Genomic DNA, 16,482 nt, shown 5'->3' with positions numbered 1-16,482 from the left:
GTGTCATCGACCCGGGTTCCATCTTGGCCTCTGGTGTTGTCTGGAGTACGGTAGAGTTTGCACGTTCTCCCCGGGACCGCGTGGGTTTCCTCCGGGTGCTCCGGTTTCCTCCCACACCCCAAAGACGTCCAGGTTTGTAGGTTAATTGGCCCTCTGTAAATCGCCCTCTAGTTTGCCGTGGGATGACCAGTGTGAGACCGTGCAGGGCCCAACTACGCATGTCTACTTTGTCACTGCAGCAACAAAGAAAGCAACTATTGTGCTGGCAGCACGTTTGTACAATTGGTAATAAATATGAGGGCTAGAAGGCGGTTGGCGTGGACTCGGTGGGCCGAAGGGCCCGTTTCCGTGCTGAATCTCAAAACGAAACAAAGCCTATCCTCCCTCGGGTCTCGACCCGAAAAGGTCACCCATTCCTTCTCTCCAGTGATGCTGCCCGTCCCGCTGAGTTACTCCAGCTTTTTGTGTCTATCTTCGGTTTAAAACCAGCATCTGCAGTTCCTGCTTACACCTTCCCCCCCCCCCCCCCCCCCCCCCCCCCCACCACAACTGCCCAACATGTCCCCACCCTCCGCCCATGGCACGGCGCTCTCAGCGGTAAAGGTGGGTGCTTAAAGAATGAAGGTTCATTTCATGGTGTAGAGTAGGCGTTGAAATGTGGACAGGTTCGTCTCTTGGTCAGTGTGAACTGATGGTGTTTGCTTTGCAGGTGAGCACCGACGGTCAGGAGGGAAATCGCAGCCAGCTCCGAGCCCGGACGTTCTCTCAGGGTCCGCTGAGAGTGTGGTCTGAACGATGAGACAGACGGTCGGTCCTGCCTTGGTGCTATGGGTCGTAAGCTGGCTAACAGGTAAGATCTACCAGCCGTGATGCTATATCCTCAAGGTACGTCGAATTTGAAGAGGTTCACCTCCTCTCTCCGACGAGAGTTTGCAACGTTCTCCCTCTCTGCGATTCCTCCTGCTCTCCGACACTCCGACCACACTTTAACCCGGACTCGCCTCCCGGCATTCCCACTCTCTCTCCCTCTCTGTCCCTCCCACACCCAAGTCACACTAACTTCTCGTTTTCCACCCCCAACAAACAGCTAACAACGTTCTGCTTCCTTGATCGTCGTTACTTTTCTGCATGTCTTTCATTCATTGTTCTTTATCTCTCCACATCGTCGTCTGTATCTCTCATTTCCCCTTCCCTCTGACCAGTCTGAAGAAGGGTCTCGACCCGAAGAGTCGCCCATTCCTTCTCTCCAGAGATGCTGCCTGTCCCGCTGAGTTACTCCAGCTTTTTGTGTCCATCTTATGCATATCCCTTAGTCAGGATCGAACCCGGGTCTCTGGCGCTGTGAGGCAGCAACTCTACCGCTGCGCCACTGTGCCACCCTCACTGTTCTATGTTCTGAAACACCAGGCATGCAAAGATGAAGCGTGCACTGAATAGATTAGATTAGTTTCGAGATACAGGGCAGAAACATGCCCTTCGGCCCACCGGGTCCGTGGTCTCTTGTGCGGGACTTGAAACGATTCTAATTTGTACCCCAGATAGGCACAAAAATGTCTAGAGTAACTCAGTGGGTCAGCATCTCTGGAGAAAGGGGGGAGGTGGCGTTTCAGGTCAGGACTTCAGAAGTCTGAAGAAGGGACTCGACCCGAAACGTCACCTATTCCTTTTCTCCAGAGATGCTGTCTGCCCCTAGCTTGAGTTACTCCAGCTTCTTGTGTCTGTCTTCGGTTTAAACCAGCATCTGCAGTTCCTTCCTACTAAATTGTAGCCCGGCTGGTTGAGTTGAGTGATCAGAGGAGGAGGAGTAGTCTGCCATTTTAAACAAAGGTCCCGCTCCAAAGCATCTGTAATCTGCACCTCCTGCCTTAGGTACTGAGGTTTTAATGACATCCCCTTCGAACCATTCCTAATCAATGAGTCGGAGCACTTGCCTTGCCACTAATCATGCCGTGTAACCTTCCCAGTCAAGGAATCATTGCCTTATTTGTAAAAGTATAAACTCCAATTGACGTGGTAATAATAGCATTTAGCCTTTATTAAATCAAGCTTGTCTCTTTCCAATGCAAGAGGCTTGAACCACATTAGTATATCCTGGGCTAAAGATATTGGAAACGGACTCTGCCTGTCAACCGTATCCATATCCCTCATAATAGAGATCAGTGCTAACCCACCATCTACCTCACTGGAAACACTCAGACTATCTTTACTGGAATTTATCTTGAACCAGATGTTATTCCCTTTATCCTGCATCTGTACACTGTGGATGGCTCGATTATAGACAATAGACAATAGACAATAGGTGCAGGAGGAAGCCATTCGGCCCTTCGAGCCAGCATGTGATCATGTGATCATGGCTGATCATTCTCAATCAGTACCCCGTTCCTGCCTTCTCCCCACACCCCCTGACTCCGCTATCCTTAAGAGCTCTATCCAGCTCTCTCTTGAATGCATTCAGAGAATTGGCCTCCACTGCCTTCTGAGGCAGTGAATTCCACCGATTCACAACTCTCTGACTGAAAATGTTTTTCCTCATCTCCGTTCTAAATGGCCTACCCCTTATTCTTAAACTGTGGCCCCTTGTTCTGGACTCCCCCAACATTGGGAACATGTTTTTCCTGCCTCTAACATGTCCAGCCCCTTAATAATCTTATACGTTTCGATAAGATCTCCTCTCATCCTTCTAAATTCCAGTGTATACAAGCCTAGTCGCTCCAATCTTTCAACATATGATAGTCCCGCCATTCCGGGAATTAACCAAGTAAACCTATGCTGCACGCCCTCAATAGCAAGAATATCCTTCCTCAAATTTGGAGACCAAAACTGCACACAGTACTCCAGGTGCGGTCTCACTAGGGCCCGGTACAACTGCAGAAGGACCTCTTTGCTCCTATACTCAACTCCTCTTGTTATGAAGGCCAACATTCCATTGGCTTTCTTCACTGCCTGCTGTACCTGCATGCTTCCTTTCAGTGACTGATGCACTAGGACACCCAGATCTCGTTGTACCTCCCCTGTTCATAACTTGTAATCACTGTCTACATCTCTCGTTTCCCCCTCCCCTGACTCTCAGTCTGAAGAAGGGTCTCGACCTGAAACATCGCCTATACCCACATCTCTTTCCCACAGATGCTGCCTGAGCCGCTGAGTTACTCCAGCTTTTTTTTTGTGTCTGTCTTCGGTATAAACCAGCATCTGCAGTTCCTTCCTGCTCATCCTCCGGCAGCCCGAGTCGCGTGGTTTAGTCCCACGGGTACAGACCAAAGCTGAGAGTGATCGCGGGCAGTGAGTGCCAGGGGAACTATTTCACTGCTACACAGATTCAACCGTTTTTAAACATTGTCAAGTGGCAGGTCCAGCCATAAATCTGCAGCAGGTTGCAGCAAACCGGTGTGACAGTGTGAACATTGTCAGTGGCAGGTCCAGCCATTAATCTGCAGCAGGTTAGAGCAAAACCAGTGTGATGGTGTGAATCAAACACGTCCAAAAGACATCACAATAAACTACAGGAGACAGATGCAATCCATAGTCATTTCTCAAAGGGGGGAAAAAATGCCTTCTTTTTAAACGCAAACTGTTGTATATAAGCTCAGGGCAAAACTGTGAGCTGTGTGAATGTGGCATAAGAACATGAAGGGTGCGAACCGGAATCAACTTCCAGAACCATCTTTATTTTCGTCCATTTATCAATACAATACAATATATCTTTATTGTCATTGTACAGGGGTACAACGAGATTGGGAATGCGCCTCCCATACGATGCAATAGTTTAATTAGCTAGTCAGTATTAATTTAAACAACAACAACCCAACGAAATTTATCCTACTTGCCCGATTTATTGCACATCCTTAATTACCTTTGAGGGGTGTGGTTTGTCAGTTCATAGGTTGTAGGAGCAGATTTAGACCATAAGGCTCATCAAGTCTACTCTGACATTGAATCATGGCTGACCTATCTTTCCCTCCCAACCCCATTCTCCTGCCTTCTCCCCATAAACCTTGGCACGGGTGGCGCAGCGGTAGAGTTGCTGCCTCACAGCGCCCGAGACCCGGATTCAACCCTGACTGCGGGTGCCGTCCGTACGGAGTTTGTACGCTTCTCCCCGTGACCTGCGTGGGTTTTTATCTGGGAGCTCCGGTTTCTTCCCACGCTCCAAGGTCACGTACAGGTTTGTAGATTAATTGGCTTGGTAAAATTGTAAATCGTCCCTGCATCGTCACCTACTGCTTTTCTCCAGAGATGCTGCCTTTCCCGCTGAGTTACTCCAGCATTTCGTGTCTCTCTGAGACAATGACCAGACCAGGTGGTTTCTTCACTTTTGTTGCGGCATTAGTATCAGCTGCGGAAACAGAGAGATTTTCCGGCCCTTCTTTAAATAGTGCGGAGGAGTCCCTCATGCTCACCCGTGCACTTCATTTATAATGTCTAAAAGTTGTTACTGCTGTCAATGCAGCTGCCTCTGGATCGTCAACAGAGATTAAGAGCTCGAGTCTCTGGAGTAGAAGTTAATCCTGTAATCTTCTGACTCAGATGCCAGGCTGTTATCCACTGAGCAAACGCTGGCTCTCAGCATAACATTATAGATGTAAACCTCTCTGTGTACATCAATACTATCTCAACTTCCTTTGTTATTCCTGAAAATTCTTTAAAAATCAAAACAAATTCACGGTGGCGCAGCGGTAGAGTTGCTGCCTCACAGCGCCGGAGACCCGGATTCGATCTCGACCACGGGTGCCTGTCGGTACGGAGTTTGTACCTTCTCCCCCTGACCTGCGTGAGTCTTCTCCGCGATCTTCGGTTTCCTCCCGCACTCCAAAGACGAACAGGTTTGTAGCTTAATTGGCTTGGTATGAATGTAAAATTTTCCCTAGTGCATGCAGGGTAGTGTTAATGTGCGGGGATCACTGGTCAGTGCGGACTCGGTGGGCCGAAGGGCTTGTTTCCACGCTAATTCTCTAACCTAAACCAAGCTATAAAGACTTTATTTTACTTCAGGCTTTAGAATTACAGCTTGAAAACAGACCCTTCGGCCCACCGAGTCCGTGCCGACCAGCGATCACCCCGCGCACTAGTTCCATCCTACACTCCAGAGACAATCTACAGTGCACCAGGAAGAATTACCCTCCTCTTGAGAATCTATGCTATTAGCTGATATGGTTAATTAGAGATATTGATATTTTGTTGTCGATGGGTGAAGATGCTTTCTTTTGTTGTTGCTTTAGCCGGACTGAAGGTAAAGAACTTGAATTATCACTCTCTTGTTCAATTAGTGTCCTTGGATCGTTTTGTTCACCTGAGATGGCCAGATTTTTGTTTACTTTAGTTTATTGTCACGTGTACCGAGGTGCAGTGAAAAGCTTTTTAGTTGCCTGCTGCCCATTCAGTGGGAAAACACACATCATTGCAATCGAGCCGTTCACAGCGTACAGATACAGGATAAAGGGAAACACGTTCAGTGCAAGATAAAGTCCGATTGTCCGAGAGGCTAGACGCGGGAAGATTGTTCCCGATGTTGGGGAAGTCCAGAACCAGGGGTCACAGCTTAAGGATAAGGGGGAAGTCTTTTAGGACCAAGATGAGAAAACATTTCTTCACACAGAGAGTGGTGAGTCTGTGGAATTCTCTGCCACAGAAGGTAGTTGAAGCCAGTACATTGTCTATTTTTAAGAGGGAGTTAGATGTGGCCCTTGTGGCTAAAGGGATCAGGGGGGTATGGAGAGAAGGCAGGTACAGGTTACTGAGCTGGATGATCAGCCATGATCATATTGAATGGCGGTGCGTACAGGCTCGAAGGGCCGAATGGCCTACTCCTGCACCTATTTTCTATGTTTCTATGTTTGTATGAAGATGTAACTTACCTTTTGGATTTACATCTCATCTGCACCTCCAATAGTATCCTCTCTCCACTGCACTGTAGTCCCTAAATGTGCTCTCATCTCTCCTTCTCGCTCTGAGTAAAGATGTATGTGACGTTATTATTCAGTGTCTGTTGTCCTACTCCAGCTTGACGAAACACATTGGCGCCGAAGGTGCACTTCTTCACAGACTCGTCGCTGGACGTCTTTGAAAGCATTGCTCTTCCTGAAGTCCCCATTATTCACCTCTCCCTAAGGTTGTTTTCGTCCATTTAGTTTCCGTTTAGTTCAGTTTAGAGACACAGCGCGGAAACAGGCCCTACGGCCCACCGAGTCCGCGCCGACCAGCGATCCCCGCACACCAACGCTATCCTGCGCACACTAGGGACGATTTTACATTTTAATACCAAGCCAATTTACCTACAAACCTGTACGCCTTTGGAGCGTTGGAGGAAACTGAAGATCTTGGAGCCAAACCCACGGGGAGAACGTACAAACTCCGTGCGGACAAGTGCCCGTAGTCAGGATCGAACCGGGGTCTCTGGCTCTGTAAGGCAGTGGCTCTACCTCTACACCACCGTGCCGCCACCTTCTTTTTGCTGTTCGTTACTGCTCTTCTTCTCAGTTTTGGCTCCAAATTAAAATTTGACTGATTCAATTGTCGGCAAATTCACACTGGCTCAAAAACTGAGCCAATCTGAATAACATTCTGAATATTTTCCTACTGAACAAATGACTTCCACTGGCATTTAATTATATTTTTCCTGGAACGGATTTCAATTAATACACCCCAAAAACGAGAAACAGAGGACATGGGTTTAACGTGAAGGGGAGACAGATTTAATAGGAATCTGAACCTTTTCACACAAAGGGTGGTGGGTGTATGGAACAAGCTGCCAGAGGAGGTAGTTAAGGTAGTGACTATTGCAATGTTTAAGAAACAATTAGACAGGTACATGGATAGGACAGGTTTAGAGGGATATGGGCCAAACGCCGGCAGATGGGACTAGTGTCGATGGGGCAGAGACAATAGACAATAGGTGCAGGAGTAGGCCATTCAGGAGTAGGCCATTCCAGCCAGCACCGCCATTCACCGTGATCATGGCTGATCATGAACAATCAGTACCCCGTTCCTGCCTTCTCCCCATATCCCTTGACTCTGGTATCATTAAGTGCTCTATCTAGCTCTCTCTTGAAAGCATCCAGGGAATTGGCCTCCACTGCCTTCTGAGGCAGAGAATTCCACAGCTTCACAACTCTCTGAGTGAAAACGTTTTTCCTCATCTCCGTTCTAAATGGCCTACCCCTTATTCTTAAACTGTGGCCCCTGATTCTGGACTTCCCCAACATCGGGAAAATGTTTCCTGCCTCTAGCTTGTCCAACCCCTTAAAAATCTTATATGGTTCAATAAGATCCCCTCTCATCCTTCTAAATTCCAGAGTATACAAGCCCAGTCGCTTCATGTTGGGCCGAAGGGCCTGTTTCCGTGCTATATAGCACTATGACTCCATGACTCTCTATGACACTCCAGGGGCATCCTTTAAATGCTTCCTGGTCAGCACGGACATTTTCAACAATGATTTTGTTCACGTCAACTAATTTTTCATTCCATTCAAAGCCAATGTTCAATATCTCTGCATCAGTAATTGTTTCTTGAAGAGCGCTTATGGGATTTGAACCTGCTTCTAAATCCCCTGAGTTGGGAACGATAAAAAGAATGACTTTAATTGAAAATCTGAAATATAGACAGAAATTGAAAGAAATTCTCAAGATGTCAGTCAGCATCTGTGGAAAGAGAAACAGAGTTCGCCTCTCAAGTCAAGGTTACATTTCATCGTAACCGAGAATGTTTTCCAGTTCCGATGTAGAGTCTTTGGACTGAAACGTTAATCTTTTCCCTGTTTCCACAGATGCTGCCTGACTTGTAGCGTCTTACCAGAGTTTTCTGTTTTAAATGGATTAATGCAGTGCTTTTCACAAACCGACAAACCACCGTCCTTTCAGGGACTGAGATCGTGGAGATAAATTGTATCTTAAAACTTAAACCTTAAACCTATGTCCTCTGGTTCTTGATTCCCTTACTCTGGGTAAAAGACTGTGCATTTACCCTATTTATTCCCCTCATGATTTTTAGATTTAGAGATACAGCGCGGAAACAGGCCCTTCGGCCCACCGAGTCCGCGACGCCCAGCGATCCCCGCACATTAACACTATCCTACACACACTAGGGACAATTTTTACATTTACCCAGTCAATTAACCTACATACCTGCACGTCTTTGGAGTGTGGGAGGAAACCGAAGATCTCGGAGAAAACCCACACAGGTCACGGGGAGAACGTACAAACTCCGTACAGACGGCGCCCATAGTCAGGATCGAACCTGAGTCTCCGGCGCTGCATTCGCTGTAAGGCAGCAACTCTACCGCTGCGCCACCGTGCCGCCCCAGACACCTCCTCTATAAGATCACCCCTCGTCCTCCTGCGCTCTAAGGAATAATATCCTAGCCTGCCCAACCTCCCCCTCTAGCTCAGGCCCTCTAGTCCTGGCAACATTCTTGTGAATCCTTTCTGCACCTTTCCAGCTTGAGAACATCAAGTTCAGTTTATGGACACCAAAAACTGGAGTAACTCAGCAGGACAGCATCTCTGGAGAGAGGGAATATGCGACGTTTCAGATCAAGACCCATCTTCAGAGCCTGTCTAGGACTTTCATATGAAGAAAGACTGGATAGACTAGGCTTATACTCGCTGGAATTTAGAAGACTGAGGGGGGATCTTATAGAAACATATAAAATTCTTAAGGGGTTGGAGAGGCTAGATGCGGGAAGATTGTTCCTGATATTGGGGAAGTCCAGAACCAGGGGTCACAGCTTAAGGATAAGGGGGAAGTCTTTTAGGACCGAGATGAGAAAACATTTCTTCACACAGAGAGTGGTGAATCTGTGGAATTCTCTGCCACAGAAGGTAGTTGAGGCCAGTTCATTGGCTATATTTAAGAGGGAGTTAGATGTGGCCCTTGTGGCTAAAGGGATCAGGGGGTATGGAGAGAGAAGGCAGGTACAGGTTACTGAGCTGGATGATCAGCCATGATCATATTGAATGGCGGTGCGTACAGGCTCGAAGGGCCGAATGGCCTACTCCTGCACTTATTTTCTATGTTTCTATGAAACGTCACCCATTCCTTCCCTCCAGAGATGCTGCCTGTCCCGCTGAGTTACTCCGACTTTGTTTAAAACCAGCATCTGCAGTTCCTTCCTACACATCGTGTACAGTTTGATGGGCAGATGGAGCCAGGATGGGGGAGGAAGGGTGGATTTAGTTACAGGAGTTGAGAGGTGATGAGTGGAGCAAACAAAATTGCTGCGGATTAAAGAATTTTATAAGAAAGAAAAGTAATGTAGCTTCAGTCAGAACTTCCTAGTCACCTGTGCTGATTTCCCTGGGCAGGATCAGAATGATTATAACACCAAGGTTAATATGTTTTTTATTGGCAACTTGTATTGAAAAATAAACTCGTTGACTATCCTCTGTTCCTCTCCAGCATTTATTGCAACAATCAATAGGTACCCGTGTTTCTCTACAATCCTTAATAGACAATAGGTGCAGGAGGAGGCCATTCGGCCCTTCGAGCTAGCACCACCATTCAATGTGATCGTGGCTGATCATTCTCAATCAGTACCCCGTTCCTGCCTTCTCCCCATACCCCCTGACTCCGCTATAGATATAGATATAGATATAGACAATAGGTGCAGGAGTAGGCCATTCAGCCCTTCGAGCCAGCACCGCCATTCAATGCGATCATGGCTGATCACTATCAATCAGTACCCCGTTCCTGCCTTCTCCCCATACCCCCTGACTCCGCTATAGATATAGATATAGATATAGACAATAGGTGCAGGAGTAGGCCATTCAGCCCTTCGAGCCAGCACCACCATTCAATGCGATCGTGGCTGATCATTCTCAATCAGTACCCCGTTCCTGCCTTCTCCCCATACCCCCTCACTCCGCTATCCTTAAGAGCTCTATCCAGCTCTCTCTTGAAAGCATCCAACGAACTGGCCTCCACTGCCTTCTGAGGCAGAGAAAGAGTCATAGAGTGATACAGTGTGGAAACAGGCCCTTCGGCCCAACTTGCCTACACCGACCAACATGTCCCATCTGCACTAGTCCCACCTGCCTGCGTTTGGCCCACATCCCTCTAATACTGTGCTCTCCATGTGCCTGGCTAAATGTTTCTTAAACGTTACGACAGTCGAAAAGAAATAAAGCGTGAAAGCAAGACTATTGCTCGGCCAAACCTGAAAAAAAGCATTTCCACAATGTAGAAAATGTGCAGGTTTACCGTGAATACTTTCATGATCAGCATCACCGATTACTCCCATCGCCAGACTTCATTGCCCTGTAATATTTAGAGTGCACCAATCTCTGGTTATCTGTAGCAAGGAGCCCTCCAGTAGTACAAACACAGCTGCCTGGTTACTCCATTTCATTGACGGATAAATTGCAGCAGGAAACTTGACAAATATCAATTGGGAAAAAAAACAAATGTACAAGGGCAGAACCTTCAGTGAGATTCAATCAATTCCCCACCTTTGTTGCCATTAAACATAAAGGGAACAAAGTGCGGCACCTGTTCTGGGCTAATCTCTCCAACATGTAGACTGTTCTTTATTGCCGTTGCTGCTCTGTTGCTGCCTCTCCCACCCTCCTCCTGAAGCTTTGTCTTTCTCTCTCTCCCCCTCTCTCTCTCTCTCTCTCTCCTGCTCTCCCTTTCTTTCTTTCATCCTTTCTGTTATTTCCTCCACCTCTCTCTCCTCGCCTCTCCCACTCCCCTTATCTCGCTCCTCTCTCGTTCTCCCTTCATGCTGAGAGTCAGGGGGAGAGGGTAACTAGAGGCAAGAGAAGGTACAGAATAAAGCATAGTACGCCTGTCAGAAAGTACAGTTTGATTCTGTACTTACTATATCTCTGGCTTCCTCCTCCCTGACTCAGAAGAAGGGTCTCGACCCAAAACGTCACCTATTCCTTTTCTCCAGAGATGCTGCCTGACAATAGACAATAGACAATAGGTGCAGGAGGAGGCCATTCGGCCCTTTGAGCCAGCACCGCCATTCAATGTGATCATGGCTGATCATTCTCAATCAGTACCCCGTTCCTGCCTTCTCCCCGTACCCCCTGACTCCGCTATCCTTAAGAGCTCTATCCAGCTCTCTCTTGAATGCATTCAGAGAATTGGCCTCCACTGCCTTCTGAGGCAGAGAATTTCACAGATTCACAACTCTCTGACTGAAAAAGGTTTTCCTCATCTCAGTTCTAAATGGGCTACCCCTTATTCTTAAACTGTGGTCCCTTGTTCTGGACTCCCCCAACATTGGGAACATGTTTCCTGCCTCTAACGTGTTCAACCCCTTAATAATCTTATACGTTTCGATAAGATCTCCTCTCATCCTTCTAAATTCCAGTGTATACAAGCTTAGTCGCTCCAGTCTTTCAACATATGAAAGTCCCGCCATTCCGGGAATTAACCTAGTAAACCTACGCTGCACGCCCTCAATAGCAAGAATATCCTTCCTCAAATTTGCGGACCAAAACTGCACACAGTATTCCAGGTGTGGTCTCACTAGGGCCCTGTACAACTGCAGAAGGACCTCTTTGCCCCTATACTCAACTCCTCTTGTTATGAAGGCCAACATTCCATTAGCTTTCTTCACTGCCTGCTGTACCTGCATGCTTCCTTTCAGTGACTGATGCACTAGGACACCCAGATCTCGTTGTACGTCCCCTGTTCCTAACTTGACACCATTCAGATAATACTCTGCCTTCCAATTCTTACCACCAAAGTGGATAACCTCACACTTATCCACATTAAACTGCATCTGCCATGCATCCGCCCACTCACACAACCTGTCCAAGTCACCCTGCAACCTCATAGCATCTTCCTCACAGTTCACACTACCACCCAGCTTTGTATCATCTGCAAATTTGCTAATGTTACTTTTAATCCCTTCATCCATGACCTGCTGAGTTACTCCAGCATTTTGTGTCTATCTTCGGTGATAACCAGCATCTGCAGTTCCTTCCGACACACGGTCCCATTCAGCCTTCTCTTTCACAAAGGCCCTGCAAGGTTTAACCCTACGAGTAAATTACCCGACTCAATTTTATAAGGAGAAACGAGGAACTGCAGATACTGAAGGTAGACACAAAATGCTGGAGTAACTCAGCGGGACAGTCAGCATCTCTGGAGAACACGGATAGGTGACGTTTCGGGTCAGGGTCCCCTTTTTCAGATTTCAGAAAAAAACTTTCAGCTTTCTAAGGCACCACAAGATGCTGGAGCAACTCAGCGGGACAGGCAGCATCTCAGGAGAGGAGGGACGGGTGACGTTTCGGGTCGAGACCCTTCTTCAGACTGATCTTCAAATCTGACTCCAGCTTTCTATCTTCACTCTTCTCCTTCCTTTCTTCCCAGCCCTGCGTCCTTACCTGATTTGGACTATAATGTAAAAACTGTAGAAACAAGGAACTGTTGATGCTGGTCTAAGATGGCGCCCAACCCAGGCAACTGTTTGCGTGCTAACCACAGAGGCAGATCTACAAACTCATATTACAATCGCTCCACATTCTTAAGTCTCCATTCCTACAGCAACATTTCCCATATCATGTTTCTCTTCGCTGTAAATGGATCACTCTGCTGCCTGGTTAGCACGCAACAAAAAAGCTTTTCATTGTACCTCGGTACACGTGACCTTGGTAAACGAAACTGAACTGAACCAAGGAAAGACACAACATGGAGGAGGCCATTCGGCCCTTCAAGCCAGCACCGCCATTCAATGTGATCATGGCTGATCATTCTCAATCAGTACCCCGTTCCTGCCTTCTCCCCGTACCCCCTGACTCCGCTATCCTTAAGAGCTCTATCCAGCTCTCTCTTGAATGCATTCAGAGAATTGGCCTCCACTGCCTTCTGAGGCAGAGAATTTCACAGATTCACAACTCTCTGACTGAAAAAGGTTTTCCTCATCTCAGTTCTAAATGGGCTACCCCTTATTCTTAAACTGTGGTCCCTTGTTCTGGACTCCCCCAACATTGGGAACATGTTTCCTGCCTCTAACGTGTTCAACCCCTTAATAATCTTATACGTTTCGATAAGATCTCCTCTCATCCTTCTAAATTCCAGTGTATACAAGCTTAGTCGCTCCAGTCTTTCAACATATGAATGTCCCGCCATTCCGGGAATTAACCTAGTAAACCTACGCTGCACGCCCTCCTCTCATCCTTCTAAGTTTCAGGGCTTGCCGGGTGATGTTTGAGGCAGGTTTTCCCAGGGTTTTCCCAACTCCATTTTCTCCTTCGAATTTGTAAGTCAATACAAGTCAATTGGTGAAGTCAAGGACAATAGTGGATGGACAATGAACGATGCATCAGTCAGCGGCGGACAGGGACAATAAACGGGTGTGAACGTGGGGAATTGACGCGACGTGTTTGTCTGTTGCAGACTGGGCTGGCACCCATGGCGCCAAAGAGAACTTTGGGCCAGTGTTCAAAGAGGAGCCGACCTACACCTTGTATCCCGAAGGATCGGCGGAAGGGAGAGTGACGTTGAACTGCCAAGTGCGTGCCAGTCCGCCCACCACGTACAGGTATGGCGGCCAAGATAAACGGGAGGTGCCGGCGGTCACGGTGGCGCAGCGGTAGAGTCGCTGCCTCACAGCGAATGCAGCGCCGGACACCCGGGTTCGATCCCGCCCACGGGCGCCGTCTGCGCGGAGTTTGTACGTTCTCCCCGTGACCCGCGTGGGTTTTCTCCGAGGTCTTCGGTTTCCTCCCACACTCCGACGACGTGTAGGTTTGTGGGTTAATTGGCTTGGTGAATGTAAAAATTGTCCCTGGTGGGTGTAGGATAGTGTTAGTGTTGGTCGGCACGGACCCGGTGGGCCGAAGGGCCTGTTTCTGCGCTGTATCTCTAAACAAAGAAGATTGGAAAGTGGGCTCACTTCAAAATAAAATATTTCAATTGGCAGTCAGAAACAGTGGGAGTCGTCCAAGGATTCACGATATTGTTCACATGTTTATAAGTGACAGGAGCAGAATGAGTCCATTCGGCCCATCAAGTCTACTCCACCATTCAATCAGGGCTGATCTATCTTTCCCGCCTAACCCCATTCTCCTGCCTCCTCCCTATAACCCCTGACACTTGCTTCCAAGATGGCGCCCAACCCAGGCGACCAGTTGCATGCTAGCCTCAGAAGCAGATCTACAATCACATATTACAATCGTTCCACGCTCTTAAATCTCTACTCCCACAGCACACTGTCGATGGCTCCATTGCAATCATGGATTGTCTTTATGCTGACTGGTTAGCACGCAACAAAAGCTTTTCACCGTACCTCAGTACACGTGACAATAAACTAAACTGAAACTGAAACTGAAACATGTACGAATCAAGAAGTTATTCGTTGAACACCTCCACTCAGTCCGCCTTAACCTACCCGATCTCGTGATTGCAAAACACTTTAACTCGCCCTCCCATTCCCACACTGACCTTTCTGTCCTGGGCCTCCTCCGTTGTCAGAGTGAGGCCCAGCGCAAATTGGAGGAACAGCACCTCATATTTCATTCAGGCAGCTTACACCCCAGCGGTATGAACATTGACTTATCAAGTAACCCTTGCTTTCCCATTCTCTCGATCCCCTCCCCCTTCCCACTTCTTTGACCGTTCTTACGGCCTCCGACTACATTTTATCTCTGTTTGCTTTGAACAGAGATTTTTAAAAAGCTAACAATGATCTATTCTATATTTTCCTTGATCTCCATTCACTTTGTCCTATTTTCACACCTCACACTTCCCTATCTATGTATCCTCCTCTCCCCTGACAGCAGTCTGAAGAAGGGTGTTGACCCAAAACGTCACCCGTTCCTTCTCTCCAGAGATGCTGCCTGACCCGCTGAGTTACTCCAGCATTTTGGGTCTATCCTCGGTTTAAACCAGCATCTGCAATTCCTTCCGACACGAGAATTAATCTATCACTGTCTTAAAAAAAGTATCCATTGATGAGCTCCACAGCCTTCTGTGGCAATGAATTCCACAGATTCACCACCTTCTGACCAAGTAAATTCCTCCTCATCTCATTCCCAAAGGAATGTCCTTTAATTGTGAGGCTGTGGCCTCTGGTCCTAGACTCTCCCACTAATGCAAACTTCCTCTCCACATCCGCTCTATCCAGGATTGGTGGCAATCAACCCGTTCCATGGGTGACGAACCAGCAGTGGCTTCACTGCAAATTAATGTAAGATATCTTGTGGTGTTTCTAAGATAGACAATAGACAATAGGTGCAGGAGGAGGCCATTCGGCCCTTCGAGCCAGCACCGCCATTCAATGGCTGATCAATCTCAATCAGTACCCCGTTCCTGCCTTCTCCCCATATCCCCATATCCTTAAGAGCTCTATCTAACTTTCTTTTAAATTCATCCAGTGAATTGGCCTCCACTACCTTCTGTGGCAGAGAATTCCACAAATTCACAACTCTCTGGGTGAAAAAGTTTTTTATCACCTCAGTTTTAAATAGTTTCCCCTTTATTTTTAGACTGTGTGGCTGGCCCCTGGTTCTGGACTCCCCCAACATTGGGAACATTTTTCCTGCATCTAGCTTGTCCAGTCCTTTTATAATTTTATACGTTTCGATAAGATCTCCTCTCATCCTTCTAAATTCCAGTGTATACAAGCCTAGTCGCTCCAGTCTTTCAACATATGACAGTCCCGCCATTCCGGGAATTAACCTAGTGATACAGCACGTCATTATCACACGACTTCCCTAACACCATCTTGGGACTTGGAAGGAATCTGGGAGCAATCCCTGGATCAATTGGTCTTACACGTTTAGTTTAGTACACCGCGGAAACAGCCCAGCGAGTCCGCGCTGACCAGCGATCCCAGCGCAATAACGCTATCCTGCCCATTAGGGACAATTTGGAATCTTTACCGAAGCCAATTAACCAACAAACCTGTGTGTCTTTGGAATGTGGGAGGAAACCGGAGCACCTGGAGAAAACCCACGCAGTCACAGGGAGAACGTACAAACCCTGCACAGACAGCACCCGTGGTGGGGATCAAACCCAGGTCCCTGGTGCTGTGAGGCTGCAACTCCACCTCTGCGCCACCATGTCAGCCAATAAACACACACACAGACACACACACACACACACACACACACACACACACACACACACACACACACACACACACACACACACACATATATATATATATATATACTAGCTTATTTATTCACAAAATGCTGGAGTATGCTGGACCCTTCTTCAGAAGGGTCTTGACCTGAAACGTCGCCCATTCCTTCTCTCCTGAGATGCTGCCTGACCTGCTGAGTTACTCCAGCATTTTGTGACTAAATACCTTTGATTTGTACCAGCATCTGCAGTTATTTTCTTATATACTAGCTTAGATGAGGCACCTTGGATGGCATGGATGAGTTGGGCCGAAGGGCCTGTTTCCACTCTGCGCAAGTCTATGTCTCTGGTTTGTTGAAACTCTTGATATTCCTAATATATATATATGAAATGTCTTTTAAATGCTGTAATAATACTTGCCTCATCTACGTCCTCTAGCA

General features: G+C 47.5%; 1 protein-coding gene across 1 annotated transcript in view; it reads left to right on the top strand.

Moving 5' to 3' along the window:
* The window catches only part of cntn2 (contactin 2), a 137,002-nt gene that overhangs the window by 46,831 nt on the left and 73,689 nt on the right, over positions 1-16,482 (top strand). Inside the window, exons 2-3 of the mRNA XM_078420934.1 lie at positions 710-850; positions 13,352-13,496. Of these exons, the coding sequence (XP_078277060.1) occupies positions 796-850; positions 13,352-13,496 (200 nt within the window). The 5' untranslated portion in view covers positions 710-795. The remainder of the gene's footprint in view (positions 1-709; positions 851-13,351; positions 13,497-16,482) is intronic.

This window comes from Rhinoraja longicauda, chromosome 24, assembly GCF_053455715.1.
Source record: "Rhinoraja longicauda isolate Sanriku21f chromosome 24, sRhiLon1.1, whole genome shotgun sequence".
Lineage (NCBI taxonomy): Eukaryota > Metazoa > Chordata > Chondrichthyes > Rajiformes > Arhynchobatidae > Rhinoraja > Rhinoraja longicauda.
This window is presented reverse-complemented; position numbering and strand designations above follow the sequence as displayed.